Source organism: Drosophila tropicalis, unplaced genomic scaffold (genome assembly GCF_018151085.1).
Source record: "Drosophila tropicalis isolate 14030-0801.00 unplaced genomic scaffold, ASM1815108v1 contig_158, whole genome shotgun sequence".
In the NCBI taxonomy this organism is placed as follows: domain Eukaryota; kingdom Metazoa; phylum Arthropoda; class Insecta; order Diptera; family Drosophilidae; genus Drosophila; species Drosophila tropicalis.
In genome coordinates, this window is record NW_027172602.1 from 8,652,805 (window position 1) to 8,671,396 (window position 18,592).

At 35.8% G+C, this 18,592-nt stretch overlaps 3 protein-coding genes across 3 annotated transcripts; 1 reads left to right on the plus strand and 2 right to left on the minus strand.

Annotated features, from left to right (window-relative positions):
* The first annotated feature begins 537 nt into the window (after positions 1-537).
* CAH3 (Carbonic anhydrase 3) lies at positions 538-8,019 on the plus strand. The gene is given in 5 exon segments (XM_068303064.1): positions 538-982; positions 6,245-7,001; positions 7,003-7,066; positions 7,144-7,280; positions 7,358-8,019. Coding segments are annotated over 4 exon segments (753 nt in total). The 5' UTR covers positions 538-982; positions 6,245-6,590; the 3' UTR covers positions 7,499-8,019.
* On the minus strand, positions 7,836-9,344 carry Ppt1 (Palmitoyl-protein thioesterase 1). The gene is made up of 4 exons (XM_068303062.1): positions 8,791-9,344; positions 8,574-8,723; positions 8,277-8,403; positions 7,836-8,219 (listed from the first exon to the last, which is right to left on the minus strand). The coding sequence occupies exons 1-4, from the start codon at positions 9,303-9,305 to the stop codon at positions 8,100-8,102; spliced, it is 912 nt and encodes a 303-aa protein (XP_068159163.1). The 5' UTR covers positions 9,306-9,344; the 3' UTR covers positions 7,836-8,099.
* Positions 9,345-10,096: 752 nt separating this feature from the next.
* On the minus strand, positions 10,097-11,876 carry LOC137586879 (uncharacterized). Its single transcript, XM_068303063.1, has 2 exons — positions 11,498-11,876; positions 10,097-10,782 (listed from the first exon to the last, which is right to left on the minus strand). The coding sequence occupies exons 1-2, from the start codon at positions 11,702-11,704 to the stop codon at positions 10,177-10,179; spliced, it is 813 nt and encodes a 270-aa protein (XP_068159164.1). The 5' UTR covers positions 11,705-11,876; the 3' UTR covers positions 10,097-10,176.
* Positions 11,877-18,592: the final 6,716 nt, after the last annotated feature.

Genomic DNA, 18,592 nt, shown 5'->3' on the forward strand with positions numbered 1-18,592 from the left:
TCACCGTTACTCGAACCAATTGAACTTCCGATGTATCGATAACATAAACACATCGCACTAAAATAGAGCTAAAACAAACATCGATTGTACTATCGATACATCGATGGTTTATAATTTAGTTTTTAATAATAAGTAACGGCTAAGGAAGAAAGAACTTTTCATAAAGCTTACACAAATGTCATAGACACGAAACTAATTGCTCTTAAAAAGACTGTATGTTTGAAGAAAATTATATTTCAAAGAGGCTTTAACAAGTTATGAAAGTGCTCTTTTAGTTAGTAATTAAACTATTAGCAAAAGACGAACAAATCTTATTTTCTATTCACTAGTGTTCTTATTTAGTCCTCTATTCTATGGGAATATAAAATAATTAATATAAATAAATCTTTTTGAAAAAACCGCAAAACTTCAATTTACCATCGATGTTTTTTTTAAAAATCGAAAATATCGATGGTTACAAACAGCCCTATGGCGGGGGATGTGTTTATGTTATCGATACATCGGTGGTGACTTCGATGTTTTGTCATTTCTAGTATGAAGTTAGTTCGTGCTGCGCGACATATAAATTTCCGATACTGTCTTAGTAGTGAAAATACAAACAAAAAAAACACAACAACAAAAACAAAAAAATCAAATTATATACCAGAAAATTTCCGATACGTTTTTTTCCACTTTTTTTTTTAAATTTATTGTGTGTTTTTTTTATTATAAGCATTTGCAGGCTCAATGCGTTTAAGTGTGTGTGTATGTGCGTGCATGAGTGTAAGAGAGTGCGAGGCTGATGCGAAATTGAGTGCGCGCGTGTCGAAGTAAAAAAAAAAAAAAAAGCAACAATTTTGCATAAATAAATTGTTGTTACTCTTGCTGCTGCCGCCGCTGCCGCTGCTGCTGCTGTGGCCAGACAACGAAACAGAGAGCGATAGCAGAAGAAGAAAACATACTCACATACAATAATACAAAAAGTGCAAAAGTAAATCAACAGGTAAATAGAAAAAGACGAGCAGAGCAAAATAAGATGAAACAATTCCACTTATCCGCATACAAATAGACATTATTACTATTTATATAGAGTTGTGTAAGTAGGTGTGCGTGTATGTTTGTGTGTGCTTGTGTGTAAGTAACACTGTTATTAAAAATGTCTCCTCTCCTTGGGTACTGCTAATCATCTGAATCAGGAAAAACTCCCCCTTGGCCCAGCCTCATCCCACTATTGCTCTTTGCCATACCACCTACAATCCACCCGGCTTTTCATATGTATATATCTGTGTGTGTGAGAGAGTGCGGACTCTCTTCTTTCTCTCTCTCTCCTCTGTGTGTGTGTGTGAAGGTCAGGTCTCTGTATGTCTGACCCTGCACTTGAAGCGAAAAAAACAACTTTTTATTGATTGCCTTTTTTTTCTATCATAACTTTTTGCTTCTGTGTTTCCTAGAGTAAAAAAGATACAAACATACATACATATGTACCTATCTATGTATGTTTGTATATACATATGTACATAGTATGCAGCTGAGTGTAGAGAGTGAGTAATCACCCTGTAATTGTGATTAACGGTTAACTTTTAGTTAACGAAAACATCATTCGATTATGAATACATAGCAAGATCATTTCGCTAATGATAATGATGAATAATTGCGTTTGTGTTGTTATTTTTATTGTTATGGAAGATTTATCGATAAATTTTTGTGAGAGATGCTCTTGTAAACGAGAGAGACTTAAGAGAGAGAGAGAGAGATAGATGATAACGGTTCTAAATTCATCTTTGTATCTTAGAAATGTATGTATGTATGTGTGGATGTATATCTAGGAAAACAGCAAAACACAAACCAATCGATATTAATTAATTTCAATCAATAATGGTCTTGGGTATTTCTTAGTTATCGAGGATCTCCCACCACCCCCCCTCGGATGATATGCTTAACATTTAATCTTAATTTAAGAATGTTATCCAATCGGATGTTATTGATGTGTTATTGATATTGTAGGATATTTGTGGGATATTTTATACATTTAGACAAACTATTTAGCTTTTAAAGGATATTTTCTATGTGTCCCACTGTTTTTGTAGTCCTTCAACTAGTCTCGCCATACTTGGGTTCTTTTGTTAGCTGCTTTGATTAGTTATTTGGTCGATGGCACGTTGCTGTTGGTTTTGACTACATACATATATTCTTCGTCTTCTTTTACTCTTCTATTTTGCCTGTTGCTTCATACGCATATTTACATACCATGTAATAGTGGATAGTGAAAGAATGAATGAGGTCATCATTAATGCGTAGATGTAGAATTTTGTTTTTTGCACGTATTTGCTGTGCTATCATTTCATCAATCGGTCGGTCAATTCAATTAGTATAAACGACTAACATATTTAATTTTAGTTAGTGTTCCAAAAAAAAAAAACATTTGACATGGCGATATGAGAACGCTCAAGTTAAAGTTGATTATCCACTCTCACTCAGTTATGGGTCTCGGGTCTCATCCATCACATTCACATCCACATCATGGTTCTCTTGGTGGTTTATGCCATTCTTCAAGGCCATGACTGACGTTTCCATCGATTTCAAGTGCTGCGCCCTCCTGCCTGACTGGCCGCCTATCCGCCTGGCCCACTTGAACTTCGGTTCTGTTAATTTTCCATCACACACTCTCCTCTTATCAATACAAGCGAACAACTAAAATACAGAATGCCACCCAAAAAGCCACCAAACCTATCAAAACCATTTCGAGCATTATGCAAATTATACAATATTAATGATAGCCATCATCATCATGGCGAGATAACAAAGTCCAAGTAAATTTATATTACTTTGTACAAGTACAAACAAGTACCTCAGTCCACCCCTCCCTCAAATTAGTTGTGTAATTCAACGCGCCGGATAATTAACGTAAACTAAATGATAAAAGGCAAAACACACACACACACAAACATAAAAAACAAATAGAAGAATTGCCGAATCCGGTTATTACCAAGTGATATCAGTTTCCAGTACGTTCAGTACTTGGAAACAGAAGGTGAGTGAGAAGTCTACTTAATAATAATGTTTTGATTAAAAAACAACGAACTAAAAGCCCCATTTGAATAATTGAATTTCCCTTTTTTTTGTTTTTGCTTTTGTTTGTTTGTTAGCAAGTCTAAAAAGCAAGATAATGAATTGGCAACTATGGAACTTTACTTTGGATAAGATAATCACAGAATTTACTGTCTAGACAAGTGAAGTTAATTCTTAACACTAAATAAAAATGGCAAAACGGATGAATGAAATAACATTTTATTCAAGATTATTCTACGAAGTATGCAAAAAAGGGCACAGTCCAGGTGTAGAAGGACCTTCATGGACTTTGATGACCTAATTGCACTACATTTCATTTGCCATTCGAAACTCAAGAAGATGCAGATCAGTAAGGGATCCAAGTCTTACGTGTAGATTTTGAGGGCTATAATCGGTAGTTTCAGGTGAACAAATCGATAATTTTAGGGGATATATTCATAGCAGATTAAGAGCTAATAATAATTTGCTCTTGGGAGACCAATTTCCCCGGCGAATTGAACTATTTATAGGGACTTGACGGTCAAGAAATATTCCTCTGAGCTCGATTTTCGATTCTATACTAATTAAACTGTCACCCAATTACTCAAAAATATATCGACTGTTTTTAAATCTAGAGAACTTGCTGAAGGATCATGAAGACAATAATCAATCTATAATCAAATGATGACGTAGCTCATGAATGACGCAGCCCAAAAAGAGTGACATAGTTTTAATATTGAAAAAAGAACAGAGAAAGAGAAAGAAATAAAAGTGATAAGATATCATTAAAATTGACTACGTGTATTAAAACAAGAATTGGGCTTATTATCTACACATGTATAAAGATACATATGTATGTGTACATACATAAATATGTACATACATATATACAGATATATATTTTTATGGCATGAACAATTGAATTCGATATTCTAGAAATTTCTGCTTTCTGTAGCCGTTGGTCTTTTGTAAATGGATAACGATTATGAATGATTTTTAAAACTTAAGGAAAAGTAAGCAACAAATTGCCAGTCTATCATAAATTCTTTTCATTTTTGATCGCCAAATAAATATGAGAAGGAATAAAGAAGTGTCTGTCGTAAATTTATAATCAAGAGAGAGAGAGAGAGAGAGAGAGAACCACCGAGGGCTTAGTTCCTATCGGTTTCCCATTAACGATAAGTCTTTAGTCTTTTGCCTACATCATAAGTGTTGTGACTTTTGTCCAAAATACTTAACCAAGCAATTAACTAACTGCTCTGGTGCATACTTTAGTTCGAATGTGCGTGGCCATTATAAAAATGCCAATTAAAATCATATTTACTTAAAGCTAAATTTATACATGTTGCATTTCTATTGACTGCCTTAGTTAATCTGTCTCTAATCGTTCTGTTTGGGGGTCATTAAGTGCTTAAGAGTTGATTGCGAGGCTTGAATGATTTTATTTTCGATTAACGATTGTGATCGATGTGTGATGATAAGAAGGGTTTCATTTATTCCCGAGACTAGAGTTGAGATAAGAACCATTTAGTTTTGGCTATAAATATACACACACATATGTATGTACATATATAAAGACATCTCGTGTCACACAATTTGGCAATTAAGTTCTTAAAGGTTATTATCAGAGAGAAAACGAAAAGAAAAACAATTTCAATTGATTACAAATTGATTGATGGATTGATTTTGTCTAAAATTAAACAAAATTTTTTAAATACCAAAAAAGAAATTTGTGAAGTTATTCGTATATCTTTACAAAAAGAGTAGAAAATCAAACAATATCTAAAAACTAGCAAAAATTAATTCTTACGAATTATGAAAGTTTTTTGGGCTGAGAATCTGTTAAAGCACTTTAGACGAGTTTCCCGACTAGTTAGTCGAGGATAAGCTACTGAAAAAGTTCTGGAATCTTGACACCCATTAAAAATATTTGAATCAGAGTCAAGTAACTTTCCCCATAATTCGTCTGGTTATTAACAGCTTGGCCCAAATGGCTGTTGGGTTTTTAAGCGTTAATTAATAAAAAGATTGTATATATGTATAGACTTCAATGAAAAATTCTGATATAACCAGAAGGTTTGCTTTATTGTTAGGTGAAACCAATTGATCATATTACACACAATATCACAAATGGCAAGGTAATAGTTATAATGAATGTAACCTGATCTGCTAATAATCCATGGAAAACTTTATATACATATGTTTGTACATACATATGTGATAACCAGGGGCTGATTGTTACTGGGTATAATGAACCTTTCTCCTCCCAAAGCCTAGATTTTAACTCTGAAACTGTTCAAGTTTTGATGTTTAAGAAGGACTTCAGTGCCCAATCTGAGAGTATATCAAAGATATAGAAGTAAAAGGAAAACATCTAATGGTATCTAAGCAAACGAAACCGAATCGTTTTTTGTGTCATTTGAAATGCAATATGCTATAACCCTTGACCCCAAGGATATATCAAGATATAAACATATATCCTTGTAGTTGCATAACTAACTTTGGCTTTAAGTTTCTACAATATGGCTGAATAATTGATAAAGATATAAAGAAAACAAATTGTTTGTCTTTGCTATCTATTTTGTTTTGTGTGTGTGTGTGTGCGTGTGTACATATTTACAATTTAAGTAAAAATCAATAAATGCAAATAGTTTTATTAGCATTGAGCAAACAAGACAAATGGTAGTGAAAAAAAGGACATGATACGTATGAATAGTGTGTGATAAATAACTAACGACTATGATATACCCAGCATGCGAAAATTCTTAAATGAATTACCTAATTGACAGTCAAGTAAATGTTTTTAACATTGAGCTTAGATAGAGCTATATGTAGGGTATGGCAAATAATAGCATAGTTTAGTAATGAAGACATTTTCATTTACAATGAAAAACGTAAAGGAATCGTGAGGACGCAAAGGGCGTGGAGGGGAGGCACATCAATTTCTCAAATGGCTAATCAAACACACGCAGGTGGGTGGTTGGTGGTGGGCGGTCACCGTGTGGGTATTGGTTGTTTGGGTGATGATTGCTTCCTCGGCTGTCTGGTTGGGCGGTTTAGTTGACAATTGCAATAATTTTATTGGTGTCCAGTTTCCAAAAAACAAAAAAAGAAACAAAAACCAACAAAACTAATGAACTAAATAGCAACTAAATGTCACGCAATGTAAACTACATAATGACTTTTTCTTTCTTTCCGTCTTTTCTTTGCCTTGCAGTGGCCATTTGAGAGAGGCATTCTTAAGGCCGATTAATTTATTTAGTACCACCCCGAAGTCGATTAGAAAAATCGCCATCACGACGTCGCCGCCGCAAGCTTTCCTGCTGTCAGCCGAGCACTTGGACAACGCCAGCGCCGACGATCGCGGGCGTGTCTATAAGCTGAGGAAAAAGAAATTTCAATACGCCGCTGCACACATAACATAGAGTGATCACAGTTCGTTCAGCTTAGACATTAGTTTGTTGTCGTTTTGGAGGAGGATTTTGTCGATTGAATAAATAAGAAGAAAAGAAGCATCTTTATCATCATCATCAGTAATCAATAACCACTCAACTCAGTACGCAATGCCAGTACAATCGCCTATTGAGATAAGTAATCGAGCCATCGAGCATATTGATGATGTTGATCCATTGGAATATCATGGACATTGGGAGCCCGTGGGTGTGGCACGTGTACAAAATACGGGAACATCGGCAATGGTTACATTTAGTAAACGAAAACAACAACCATTCATAATTGGCGGTGCATTGGAAACGCATAAATATGTATTCGAGCAATTGCATTTCCACTGGGCCGATTCGGATGAATCTGGCTGTGAGCATACACTCGAGGGCATGAAGTATTCCATGGAAGCACATGCTGTCCATTATAATGCCAAGTATAAGGATTTTGCAGAGGCCAAAAATAAACCCGATGGCCTGGCAGTTGTTGCATTTTTCATTCAGGCTTGCGGTGAAAAAGATTGCCCCGAATTTAAAAAAAATCACCGAAGGCATTAGGATAGTCCAGAAGATACATACAAGTGCATCCCTCGATTCCGGTATGATTGGAATAAATCCCTTTTGATTATCCCTTTTCGATTATAATCTAGTTTGATTATTTTTTATCTATCTATAGACTGTCTATCATGGATTGGACTGCAGGAGTTGAGTAAACATTATTATACATATAAGGGATCGCTGACAACGGCGCCGTATTTTGAATCCGTCACTTGGATTATCTATCGCACGCCAATATATGTATCGCGTGGACAAGTGAGTATCTAATCTAATACAATGCAAATGTAATCCAAAATGGGTAATCAATCATTGTTTTTGTTTTCAATTTATAGGTCAGCGTCTTTCGCAATTTGCAATCATGTCCCAAAGATGAGTCCAAAAAGATAGTGAATAATTATCGTGAGATACAACGTCCACATAAGGATCCGGAAACCTTTTTCGTCCGTAATACAACACCTAAATCCAAATTATGATGTGCTTAAGCTTCAAGACAAAGAAGAAGACATACACGAAAAACAAAAACAAAATGACACAAAAAAAACCTCCTCCAAAGGGTCTCTGTTCTGACTTTTCATCTAAGTGTTTTCCTATTCTATATAATTAATCACTATACATATATATATATATATATATACGTATATCCTAACTATGGTTGTCGATAAGTTTCTTTTGTTATTTGCCTCATGTACATAGCGTTATATACATATATATATACTACATACGTATATGTGCCTATACATATATACGTATATATAAATCTATAAACATTAATCCTAATGGTCGGAACACGCAGTTGCCTTGCATTAAATATTTCGGAGAAATATAAAGCATGATTTAATTAAGTATTTTGTATGCAAAAAGTAAAAAACATAGAAAAACAAAATGAATTTACTAAAAATATCTTAATTGAAAACAAAATTCTATATAAATATATATATTTAAATGTATATACATGTCATACACACACATATATAATGTTGCGTTTAAAGCTGAATTGGTTTTTGTTCTCTATATATGTATGTATGTATATTGGGAGGAAGTTGGGAGGATAAATAGTAATAAATAGTTATAGAATTAGTCTAATAGCAGGGGAACTAAATTTTGTATAAACCATTCCTTTGATATGGCCAAATGATCGCCCTCAGTGCTAAGATATTGAAGTTTACCCTGTTCATGCATTAAGTCCAGACCCAACTGCAAGGGAAAGAAGAATTATTAATAATAAATTATAAACTCGTTATTACAACTTACATCCTGATAGACTTTTGTCTCATTTAAAGGCTGGATGAGACGATCCTGTCCCGGTATATAGAACTGAAACCATTGTGATTCTTTGGGCTGGACTATGGTATCGTTTAGAAATTTGACCATAACAAACCTTCGGAAGAAATTATACTAAATTATCAATGAATTCTAACTAGTGGGCCATCTATTAGAGACTTAATATGAAAAAGGTTATATGTATACAGCTGCTTTATAAGACCTTTTAGAAGGTCTGTTTGTGAAACTTGTACACAGGCTATGAGTAAGCAGATTTGGTTTTATTACCTTTTTAGCTTATTGATATTCTCGGAATAGCCTTTATTGATGAGCAATTCATTGTTAATATCCGCCAGAAAAGTGCTTTTTGTTCTATATCTATTCTCATGCCATGGATCATGCCAATAGGTGGCCTGGACTAGTTCATCTTGGACCCAACTGTTGGCAAAAACAGACAAATAGGTAGAGTTAGACTTGGTGACTTGGGTTAGTATGTTCCACTTACTCATCATAGGCGGCAACATTCAGTAGCTTGCTAATTGATTCACAGGTACTGGTGCTCAGTGTTGGGCACTTGGGTAGCCCAAAAACACCCTGATGCTGACCGCCCAGACTAATTAACGTACGCATTGGTGGTTCCGGACAACGTTGCGCCACAGCTCGCAGAAATTGGCCACCCTGGGAGAAACCAATGGCATTGTAGCCATTGGCCAGGCGCTTATCCTGGGCCAGACGTTTGCAGGCATAGTCCACCTGCTTATTGGGATGTATAAAGAAGCCACTCTCATAGTCCAGGACAATGTTGCCGCCAATCTTTAGCGAGTAGACATAAGTGCCGTTCGTTTGCTCCTCGATCAGTTTCTTAATGGAGCCCAAACTGAAAGGCAGGCAACAAGTATCGCCCATGCCATGCCACAGGACGACAGGCAGAACTGTTGCATTTTCACCTGAAGCTCCATGGCTATTTATCAGGTAAACCAGGACCAGGAGCACAAACGAGACAAAGTTCATCAAATGCATTGCCTTTGTTTTGTTTTGAAATAAAAAATAGGGTGCCGTTTTGTTGTTGGCAAATGTATCGATTACTATCAAAAAGTATCGACTAAAATATATCAGTTTGAAACCGTTAAATCTCTATACTTAAAAGCTAAACTTCTCCTGACTCAGGTTTTGTAAATATTTACTTAAGTTACTCGGTCCCACAACAGCTTTAAGGTAAATAAATTTAATATCAACTGGCGATTTACTGCCTAGTTTTTGTGTAATTAACATTTGCGTGACTTTAGCTAATAATAGCTGTTTTCGGCTAAAAAAAAAACTATCAAATAGTGTTGCCAGATGCCACATTTCGGACACACAAATACGCGGGTGTTTTAAAACTTTTGTTTGCACTATTCTCTGTGGTCAGAGCCGCCGAATATTCCTCGATTTTATAACACAAATTATAATTCAGAGCAAAATATTCGGCTGCCAAAACAGGTCAAGTGGCTATCCCACTATAATGCTCTCTGGCTTGTACTTGGAAAATGCCCTTCGTCAGAAAACCGGCTACACTTGAACACCTTCACTGAAGGCCATTCAGTTGAAGCGCTATATCTTTGTCACAACATTCTTTAAATGTTACAAATTTTTTCAAACCTATCACACAACTGCTCTTCTTTAGATTTTCTTTTCCTTTTTCCTGATTTCATTTGAAAACAAGACACTCCAATGTATATCTATGCCGATTTTTGGGCTTTAGATGCTAGCTTACCATATTCTCCGCCGTGTTTTTTTCATAGACATATCACATGGTTTGTTTTTGGTTTTTTTTTTTTTTTCTTTAGCTTTATTGCTAAACAATATAAATTGCATTAAATAGATCCGATGCCCATCCATAACCCAGCCCATTCTAGTGCACACCATTCGTCGTGGCAGATGCCACCGTTGCCACTGATGATGCCACAGAGGCAGCTGTCTGTTGATTTTGTTGCTGCAATTTGCTGCTCTGTGAGAAATCAATGCAGGCACCAGAAGTTAAATCAATTTCCTCTGAACCATCGGAAACATCGCCACCGTCATCTGAACCATCATCGGAGGCAGGCGACAAGGCGGCCATGCTTCCCAAATCTAATCCATGCGTTGACTCCTTGTACAATTTCAGTTCCGTATAGGTTTTTGCGAGTTGTTTATTATCATGCTGCGGATGTGTTAGGGCTTGTTGTTGCTGCTGCTGTTGTTGCTGTTGGAATGCTGGATGCATCATGGTAAAATTGGCACCATTTGGCGTTGTTGCTCCATTGACCAAATCATCCTTGGCTGAGCTTAAATTCTCTGCCGTTTGATTTCGATTGGTGCCAGTACCATTTGTGTTACCTCCCGATGGAGTTCCAGCTCCGGTTCCGCCAGCTATAACAGGCGGTGTACCCAGGCTAAGGCAACGCATACGCCAGGCATCTTGCAAAAGCTGGAGACGTGCTTGTTTACGCCATTTGGCCCGGCGATTTTGAAACCAGACCTAAATAAAACAACAAAATATCCTTCAAAACTAGTTTACTTCAATTTCTTCAATGAAAAATTATATAAAAAAAACCCTTTTTGTATTTAAAATTTTGATTTCCAAACTAGGCTGTTATCTTTGTGTCTAATGGCAGTTATAGGACTATGAAAACGGGCCAAACTTTGCTCCATAAAGTATGCAACAAATTTACATTTTTAAAATTAATAAATACTTTACCAAACCCATAGCATACTTTAAGGGACAAAGTTCTTCCTTTGTAGCCTTTGTGCGGATCTAATTGTTTATTCTTTTAAGAGCTTAAGTCAATTGGATTGAAGTAAAAATTGTTCAGTAAATTTTATCAGAAGACTTGGTTATTTTATTGTCCCTAGATCCATTTAGTGTATATGTAGATTTGTAGTTTTAAATTATTTTTATTATAAACGCTAAGATAGTCTTGAGTTCTTTTTAAACGAAAATATTGACTGATATTATTTTCTGTGAACTCAAAGAAGCTTTAAGCTTAGAGTTTTAAATGATTCCAAAATGAATCTATTTGGAAAAATGGAACAGAATAAATTTAGGACTTTTGACTAGTTTCTGAAAAGATTTTCATTTTCAGCGTTTTTCTTCTGACTTGTTTTTGAAAAGGGTTTTCATTTACAGTCATTCTGGGTTGTCCAGCAATTCGTTTTCATTGGATTCTGTTGATTAGATCTACATATTTAATCACCTGAACGCGTGCTTCACTCAAACTAATCCTCAGGGCCACTTCCTCGCGCAAAAAGACATCAGGATAATGGGTTTTTTGAAATAGAGCCTCCAGTTCCTGTAATTGCTGTGGAGTGAATGTCGTGCGATTTCTTCGCTGTCTTCGTCGACCAAACATATATTCCGTTAGCAGATCACCCGGCAGAGGCGATATAAAAGGCCCAGCCATGTTGTTTTCGTTTAGTTTTGGTTTTCGAGTTTCTAATCACACACGAACACACACACACACACAAACACACACACACTTGAACAAAAATTAAAATATCAAATACGAATAAAGTTTTGTAGAGAACCGCCAAAAAGAGGGCAAATTCCACTTGCGTTTGCAATCAAGTTTCGAGCTGAACGTTTGGCCAGCGACTGTGAAAATGCAGGCAATGTCCTTTGGCTTTTATGCACAAGGATGCGCTCGTCTCTTTCGCTGTGTGTAGGTGTAGGTGTGTGTGTGTGTGTGTGTGCATGTGCTTTCATGTGTGCGAAGCTGCGCCTGCGAACGCAAGGCGTTCGTGTCTTTGTTTTGATTCGGAGAAGAATGTCTGCAAATTTGTTTTACTTTTAGTTTGTTATATTAAAAATATAACTTTTTCTATTAATAATAATGACTATTAATTATTGTATTTTATTGCTGATGTTTTGACCATCTCACTCTAACTTCTATAACGTTGCGCATCCTCCGAAGCATTCTCCGATTCGTTACAAGCGCTCTCTCTCTCTCTCTCTGTGTGTGTGTGTGTGTTTTCATTTATTGTGCCTCTCTCTTGCTCTCTCTTTGTCTCTACTTCCGTACTACTGACTTTCTAGCTCGCTCTGTCGTTGGCATTTGCTGCGTTTGTTGGTTAGTTTATTGTTTTCTCGTTTTGACTTCGTTAAATTACGGCACAAGCACAAAAAACCTCATAAACGTTGTTTTTACCAAGGATGCGGATGCGGATGTGGATGCGGTCGTATGTATGAGTAGCGCACAGTGCTACCAAAGCAATGAAAACAAATTGCAGCATACTTTTCGACATTTTTGTTTTAATTAAAAGTAATTGGAATAATTAAATTAATCTTTTATTAAAAATAGCTTAATATTAGGTTCAATCACATTGTGTATTATATTTAAATTTACTAAATTTCAACAAAGTATAAGCTGTTTTAGTCTCTCTGCAAGGACTTTCAAAAGTGTAACATAATTTTAGGCAAAAATTCAACTTTATTTGTTTGATCGGAAAATAACTATTGTTAACAAATATCAGCCATGTGAAATGCAACCCAAAAAGTCAGTAAAAAAATGTCCTTAGTGAAAAAATAAGAAAAAATCTTTGGAATTTTCCTGTCGCTTAAAAATGTTTTATGTTGGGCGAATTTTAAAGCTACAGGATGTTTCGAAAGTTTGTTCATAGGGTGAAAAAACTCTTTTACTGCCTATTGCATACTTTAGGGCGCATTTGTCTTTAATTTTTCATTAGTTTTATTGTGTCTTCTGACCCACTGTGCATGCATGCTGGCTGTGAGTGGTTGGGTGGTGCGCCAGTGTATTGTTTTGTATATGAGAAATGTACCTGTGAATAATAAAATTCAAATCACTTAATGCTGCCAGCAGAGACGTCGACGTCGAGCAGCATAACAATAGGGCAACACTCCGTTCAAACACACACATAGCGAGAGATAGAGAGAGAAATGTGTATGTGTGCATTTAAATGAGGTTGCCACCACAGCTGATGATGATGATGATGAAGATGAAACACAATACAAGCTTCATACATATATGTAAGTCTCTGTCTATGTGTGTGTGTGTGTGTGTGAGTAAGTTAAACAAATGAAGGGATGTAATTTTCTCATTTGCATGGCATTGTTTCGTTTATTTTGTTGTTCTTCTTGTTTTTTCTTGCCTTGCGCTTGCGCTAGAAATTATATTTATTTATTATTTATGAAGAATAGGCGTGGCAGGTCCTTTCACTCCTTTCATTCTCGCTTCCTTCACTCGTCTGTTGTGTTTTATTTCATTTTACTTGTTTTGCGCCAAAGCCAATCATAAGCGAGCGCATCTGTGAGGGTGGACCAAAAGCAACAGAACACGGATGCGAATAATGATGAGATAATGAGAAAACTCATGAAAATTATGGCCCCCATTCGGAATAATGTATTGCTGTTGCTGTCAAATGGCAGTAGAGTTGAAAGATGTACAACAAACTTTAGTTTAGCTCTAATTAATGGTAGTAACTATAAAGTTAGTTCTAACTAAGTAATCCATGATTCAAAAACAAAGTAAATTTATCATCTGTAAATTATCTTTCTTTGATCAAGTGGAAGTTGTCGATAAAAATAATTAAATTTTTACGATTAAAGAATCCCGAACAGTTTATTATTTAGTATCGCATACTTAAAGGGGCATCTCTGCATTGTCCTCTTTGAGTGATCTATGATTTCCTCATTTAAAATTGTATTTCCATTAAGTTTTTTGCTAAACGCACCAATCCATGTCATGGATTTGTGTCTGTTTCATCGGGTATTTTCTTGAAATATGTATAGCATACTTAAGAGGGCAAGTTTCTAGCATTTTTCATCTACATATACATAGATAGATGTTGTGTAAGCGATGTATTATGGGCCTTTTCTATTTCACTTTACGATTTAAATACAATTTGGAGCTATGATCGGTGATTTTAGTCTAGATCTAGATGAAGGCGCACTAAACAGTCTTCTTTCTGCATATATGTAAATAATTACTAGAATCAGGATCAAGATCTGATTAAAGAAAGAGTAAATAAAGTTAGTACTCTTCCGTCTCAGGGCTTTTCTGTAGTATCATGTTTTATGTTACCGTTACTGTTGCGGCCTCAGCGCCATTTTTAATTTTGTAATTTGATGCTGGGCTGTTCTGTTGTTGTTGTTGTTGTAGCTGATGTTTTCTGTTGTTGCTGGAATTCATTAGGCAACGCGTTTCCACCTGAGCATTGCAAGGAGTTGTACTCTCTCCCCCTCACACCATTTCTCCTGTCCCCACCCCACCTTGTGTATGTGTGTGTTTGTGAGTGTGTCCATTGTTTTGTCGCGCTGATTGGTCTTTCACTAGCTCTTGCTCTTGCTCTTGCTCTCTCTGTATGTGTGTGTGTGCTTGTAGAGGAGAGTGTGAGTACGCTCTATTGTTCTGCTATCTCATTCGCGCATGTTTGTTAATTATTTATTTTAGCGCTTGCTCTCCCTTTCTCTCTCTCTATCTCTATCTCTCTTACTCTCTTCGGGTTGCTTTTTGCATTTTTGATTTAATATGGCTGCATCACAGGCAAACACAACAACAACAACAACGGTAACAGTAACAAGGAACAACAGCACAAAACTGAATCAAAATGGCGTCTGACGGGTAATTTTCCAGTTGCATCCCGCAAGTAGGCAACACTTTTTGCAACAATAACTGACTGATAAAAAGGAAACAATTAATTCTTATCACAACCATAGTCATTAATTAATGGATCCAAGTGCTTTTAATTTTCAATCTTTTTTTTTCCTTATTACCTGAAGCCTCTTATCATGTTGATTTGTTTTTGTTCTCTCCATAAGCAGAAGTTTGTGGTGACGTAAATTTAAATTAGCCCCCTAAGATATGCAAATGTGCAGTTAAAGAAGACTTTTTTTGAATCTTATAAACTGAGAACTTGTTTTATAGTTTAAAGATCGTCTTCACTGCAAATTGTTTATTATCTATAATATAATATTGTTTCATAACCAATTTTTAGCTCTAGGACATGCAAAATTATGCCATTTCTCATAATCCGCCTAAAATTCTTATTTAATATTGAAGTAAACCATTCACAGAGGATCCTCATTCAACATTGTAGTAAGTCTTTCACACAGGATCCTCGTGTGACATTGCAATATACCTTTTACACAGGATCCTCATTCAATATTGTTTCATTTCAATTCATATTTTGTGATTTATCTTATATAGCCCTTTGTTATACATACATTTATTTCTGTATCTTAGAGTTTTGATTTATTTCTTTGTTTAAATTAATTGCTCATAAAAGCATTGTACATAATATCATTATCAATTCAAAGGAGACCAAGGTTTTTGTTTCGAGGCGTGACCACTAAGAAAAAATAACACAGGCCGACATGATTTTTGCTGACGTTAACTTGAGAGGTGTTCCTAACTAATTCGGGTACGCTGATTCTGACTGCATACTTGGTTTTTGTCCATCACGTCTAGATTTTGTGAAATCTGGAGATTTGGGGTTGGAAAATAGGCACCCAAAAGTATACTATAGAAAGTTTAAACAAAAATTTTTAACATTTTTTACAGATTTTAGAATATTCCGTGTAAGGAAATTAGTCTTGTTTGCACATAGAACTAATAAACAATTTGTTAGAAGCAGCAGATTCCCATAATTCTTTAAAATTTAAAAGCAGACAATTCTTGGAATCCCTATAGCATACTTTTTGGTTCAAATTTTACTTATTATAGAACTATATCCAGAGTGTAAGATATTATCCATTATAACAAAGAAATAAGTCTTTGATATTTTGTAAATTCCTTTTCAATCAAGCCTAGTATATTAATAGGATAAAATAATAATGTACAGGGCCGTGATCAGCACCCCCCAATTACTATAGGAGAAATATTGAGCTTAAAACACTTTTTCATGACCTCAAAACTGTCGGCCTGTGTAATTAATCCAGAATTGCTTATAATTTGAGATATATGTATATATTTTCTAAAGGAAACTTTTCATTTTATTTTACTTATTACTTAATAAGTCCCAGAACTAATTACGTTCCTGCCCAATCCTTAATTTGACTTTATATTACAGCATACCAACTATATATATATAGCTTTTCAGTTTTTTTCATACATGTCACTCGCTCTTTGTCTCTCCATTCTCTCTGTCTCTTCCTGTCGCTTTCTGTCGTTGCATTTATCCGCATATGTAAAATTTAACCAGAGGCAAGCTGCAACGGCATGTGGCAAATTAGCGCTCAATGTTAACATTTGCCCACATTGTTAGGTTGTGTTAATGCATTTTAATTTTCCTTACCCCACCCACCCACAGTTCCCATTAACATGGCCTCTTCCCATCCATCCCCCTGACGGGTCCCCAATGCAACTCTCTGATAGGCTCTACAAATTTTACCCTACCATTCGGTTATATACGACTTTGCAGTGCAATTTGAGGTACAAAAGTTAAAAATTGTCTATAAACAAGGATAAAATCTTTTTGGACTGCTTATTGCATACTTTAGGGGGTAAAAGCCCTTGATCAGTCTAGGTTGAGTGAATTTTCTTAGTTAAAAGTTCTTGGATTTTAGTTAAAGCATGTAATTGAGAATCCTTTCTCTCTTTTTGGTGATCTGTAGGACATTAGTCAGTTCGTTGTGAATTCTTCTCCTTTCTCTCTTTTTGGTGATCTGTAGGACATTAGTCAGTTCGTTGTGAATTGCCGCATGCGTTTCTGCTGCTTCCTTTTTTAATTACTTTTTTTTTCCAACTCATTTTCTTTTGTGGAATGCAGGCGGCAGAGACTGAGCCAGAGACAGTGACAGCAACAGAGATAGAGATAGATAGGAAGAAAGAGAGCGACAGGCACGACGATGAGTCGTAGTCCTTGTTGCCCGGATTGATGCGATGGGCAACCAAGAAGGGTATAGGGGGTGGGTGGAGGGGCTCGTTCGGCTGTCGTGCAGCTCGTTGTTGTTTTTGCTTGGCTGCATTTTAACATAAATTCAGTTTCATCTCATCTCGTTCTCTGACTGAGCTCTGACAGACAGACAGACAGACAGACAGAAACACGGGCGAGCGCCATAGGCATAGGCCTTGCCTTACCCCCTCCATCCCCACCACTCACTCCCCTGCTCCCTCTCCTGCTCCCTCTCTCAACGAAAATGACATTGTGACTATGCAATTAGTATTATGAAAAATTTTCTCATGTTGTTTCTATTAAAAAGAAACAGCAAAAAAAAAAAAAAAATTCCTCTTTTTTTCTTCTTTTTCTTCTGCTTCTTCTACCCCACAGACCCCATAAAAAGGCTCAGGCGTCTAAACCACGCCCACCCAGGCCCATCTACTTTCGTTCATTCTAGTCCCATCTCTCTGGCACCATGTACTTTTGTGTGGCGCTGATTATAATTTTTGTGTTTTTATATTTCGTTTTGATACCCTTGCCAAAGGTATTCGCCTAAAATTAACCCAAAACCCTTTTGGGATTATATTATATTAAGAGAATACTTTTAAAAATAGTCTCTATATGAAGATTAGTTAGTTAAAGTCCACAAGTTTAACTCCACAATAGTCGATTTATTATTGGCTATATGAGTTAAGTTTTTCACATATTCACCTTATGATTCTCAACTAGTTTTAGCATCAAATAGAAGAAAAAAAAACTTCTTCATAGGAACAGGTTCTAGACTATCCATTGCTCTTATGATACTTAGATGGATAGTTGCAAAGTTTAGTTAAAGGGTATTCAACACTTCGGTTACTTGAAATTTGTTTGCAATATCGTGGTTTTTTGTTTTTGCTTTTTTTCTGCTTTCTGCTTTTTGTTTTTGTTTTGTTTTAATGCATTTTCTCTGGCTCTCTTGTCGTTTGTTGTTGTTGTTTTTCTTTTTTTTTTTTTTGCACAAAAAATGTAATTAACTTAATGATTTTCATAAGCGAGAGATTCTTTCTATGAGAAGGGTGGAGGAGAGGAGAGGGCGAGTACTAAATGGCTTATTATTGTGCCAATTAAAATGATTACAAGTTGCAGATATTCTATTTCAGCTGGAAAATTATGTATTTCCATTTATGATTTATGTCTTAATGCGTAATGCGCTTTGTAAGATTCGTTTTCATTGACTTTGCCTCCAACCAACCATCCATCCATCCATCCAATGTTCGCTCCATCAACTGGCTACCTCTAACCTCCATCATCTGCCTCTTAGTTTGCCTCTGCACAAATTTCCTTTGTTGACTCGCACAGTTGAAGGCGAAGCCAGCGGGTTTTCTTGTTTTCCTTTTTTTTTTTTTTTTGTGTGTTCGTTTTCCCTTTTGCATTGACAAATCATAATTAAAAATTCCAATTAACCAACATCTTTA

What these genes read in the sequence shown, in the direction of transcription:
- LOC137586879 (XM_068303063.1), bottom strand. Translation starts at nt 11,704, where the DNA reads ATGGCTGGGCCTTTTATATCGCCTCTGCCGGGTGATCTGCTAACGGAA. An exon ending in TGAGTGAAGCACGCGTTCAG is followed by an intron (nt 10,783 to 11,497) that starts GTGATTAAATAT and finishes TGTTTTATTTAG; the next exon opens with GTCTGGTTTCAAAATCGCCG.
- Ppt1 (XM_068303062.1), bottom strand. Translation starts at nt 9,305, where the DNA reads ATGCATTTGATGAACTTTGTCTCGTTTGTGCTCCTGGTCCTGGTTTAC. An exon ending in AATGTTGCCGCCTATGATGA is followed by an intron (nt 8,724 to 8,790) that starts GTAAGTGGAACA and finishes TTTTGCCAACAG; the next exon opens with TTGGGTCCAAGATGAACTAG. An exon ending in AATATCAATAAGCTAAAAAG is followed by an intron (nt 8,404 to 8,573) that starts GTAATAAAACCA and finishes TTTCTTCCGAAG; the next exon opens with GTTTGTTATGGTCAAATTTC.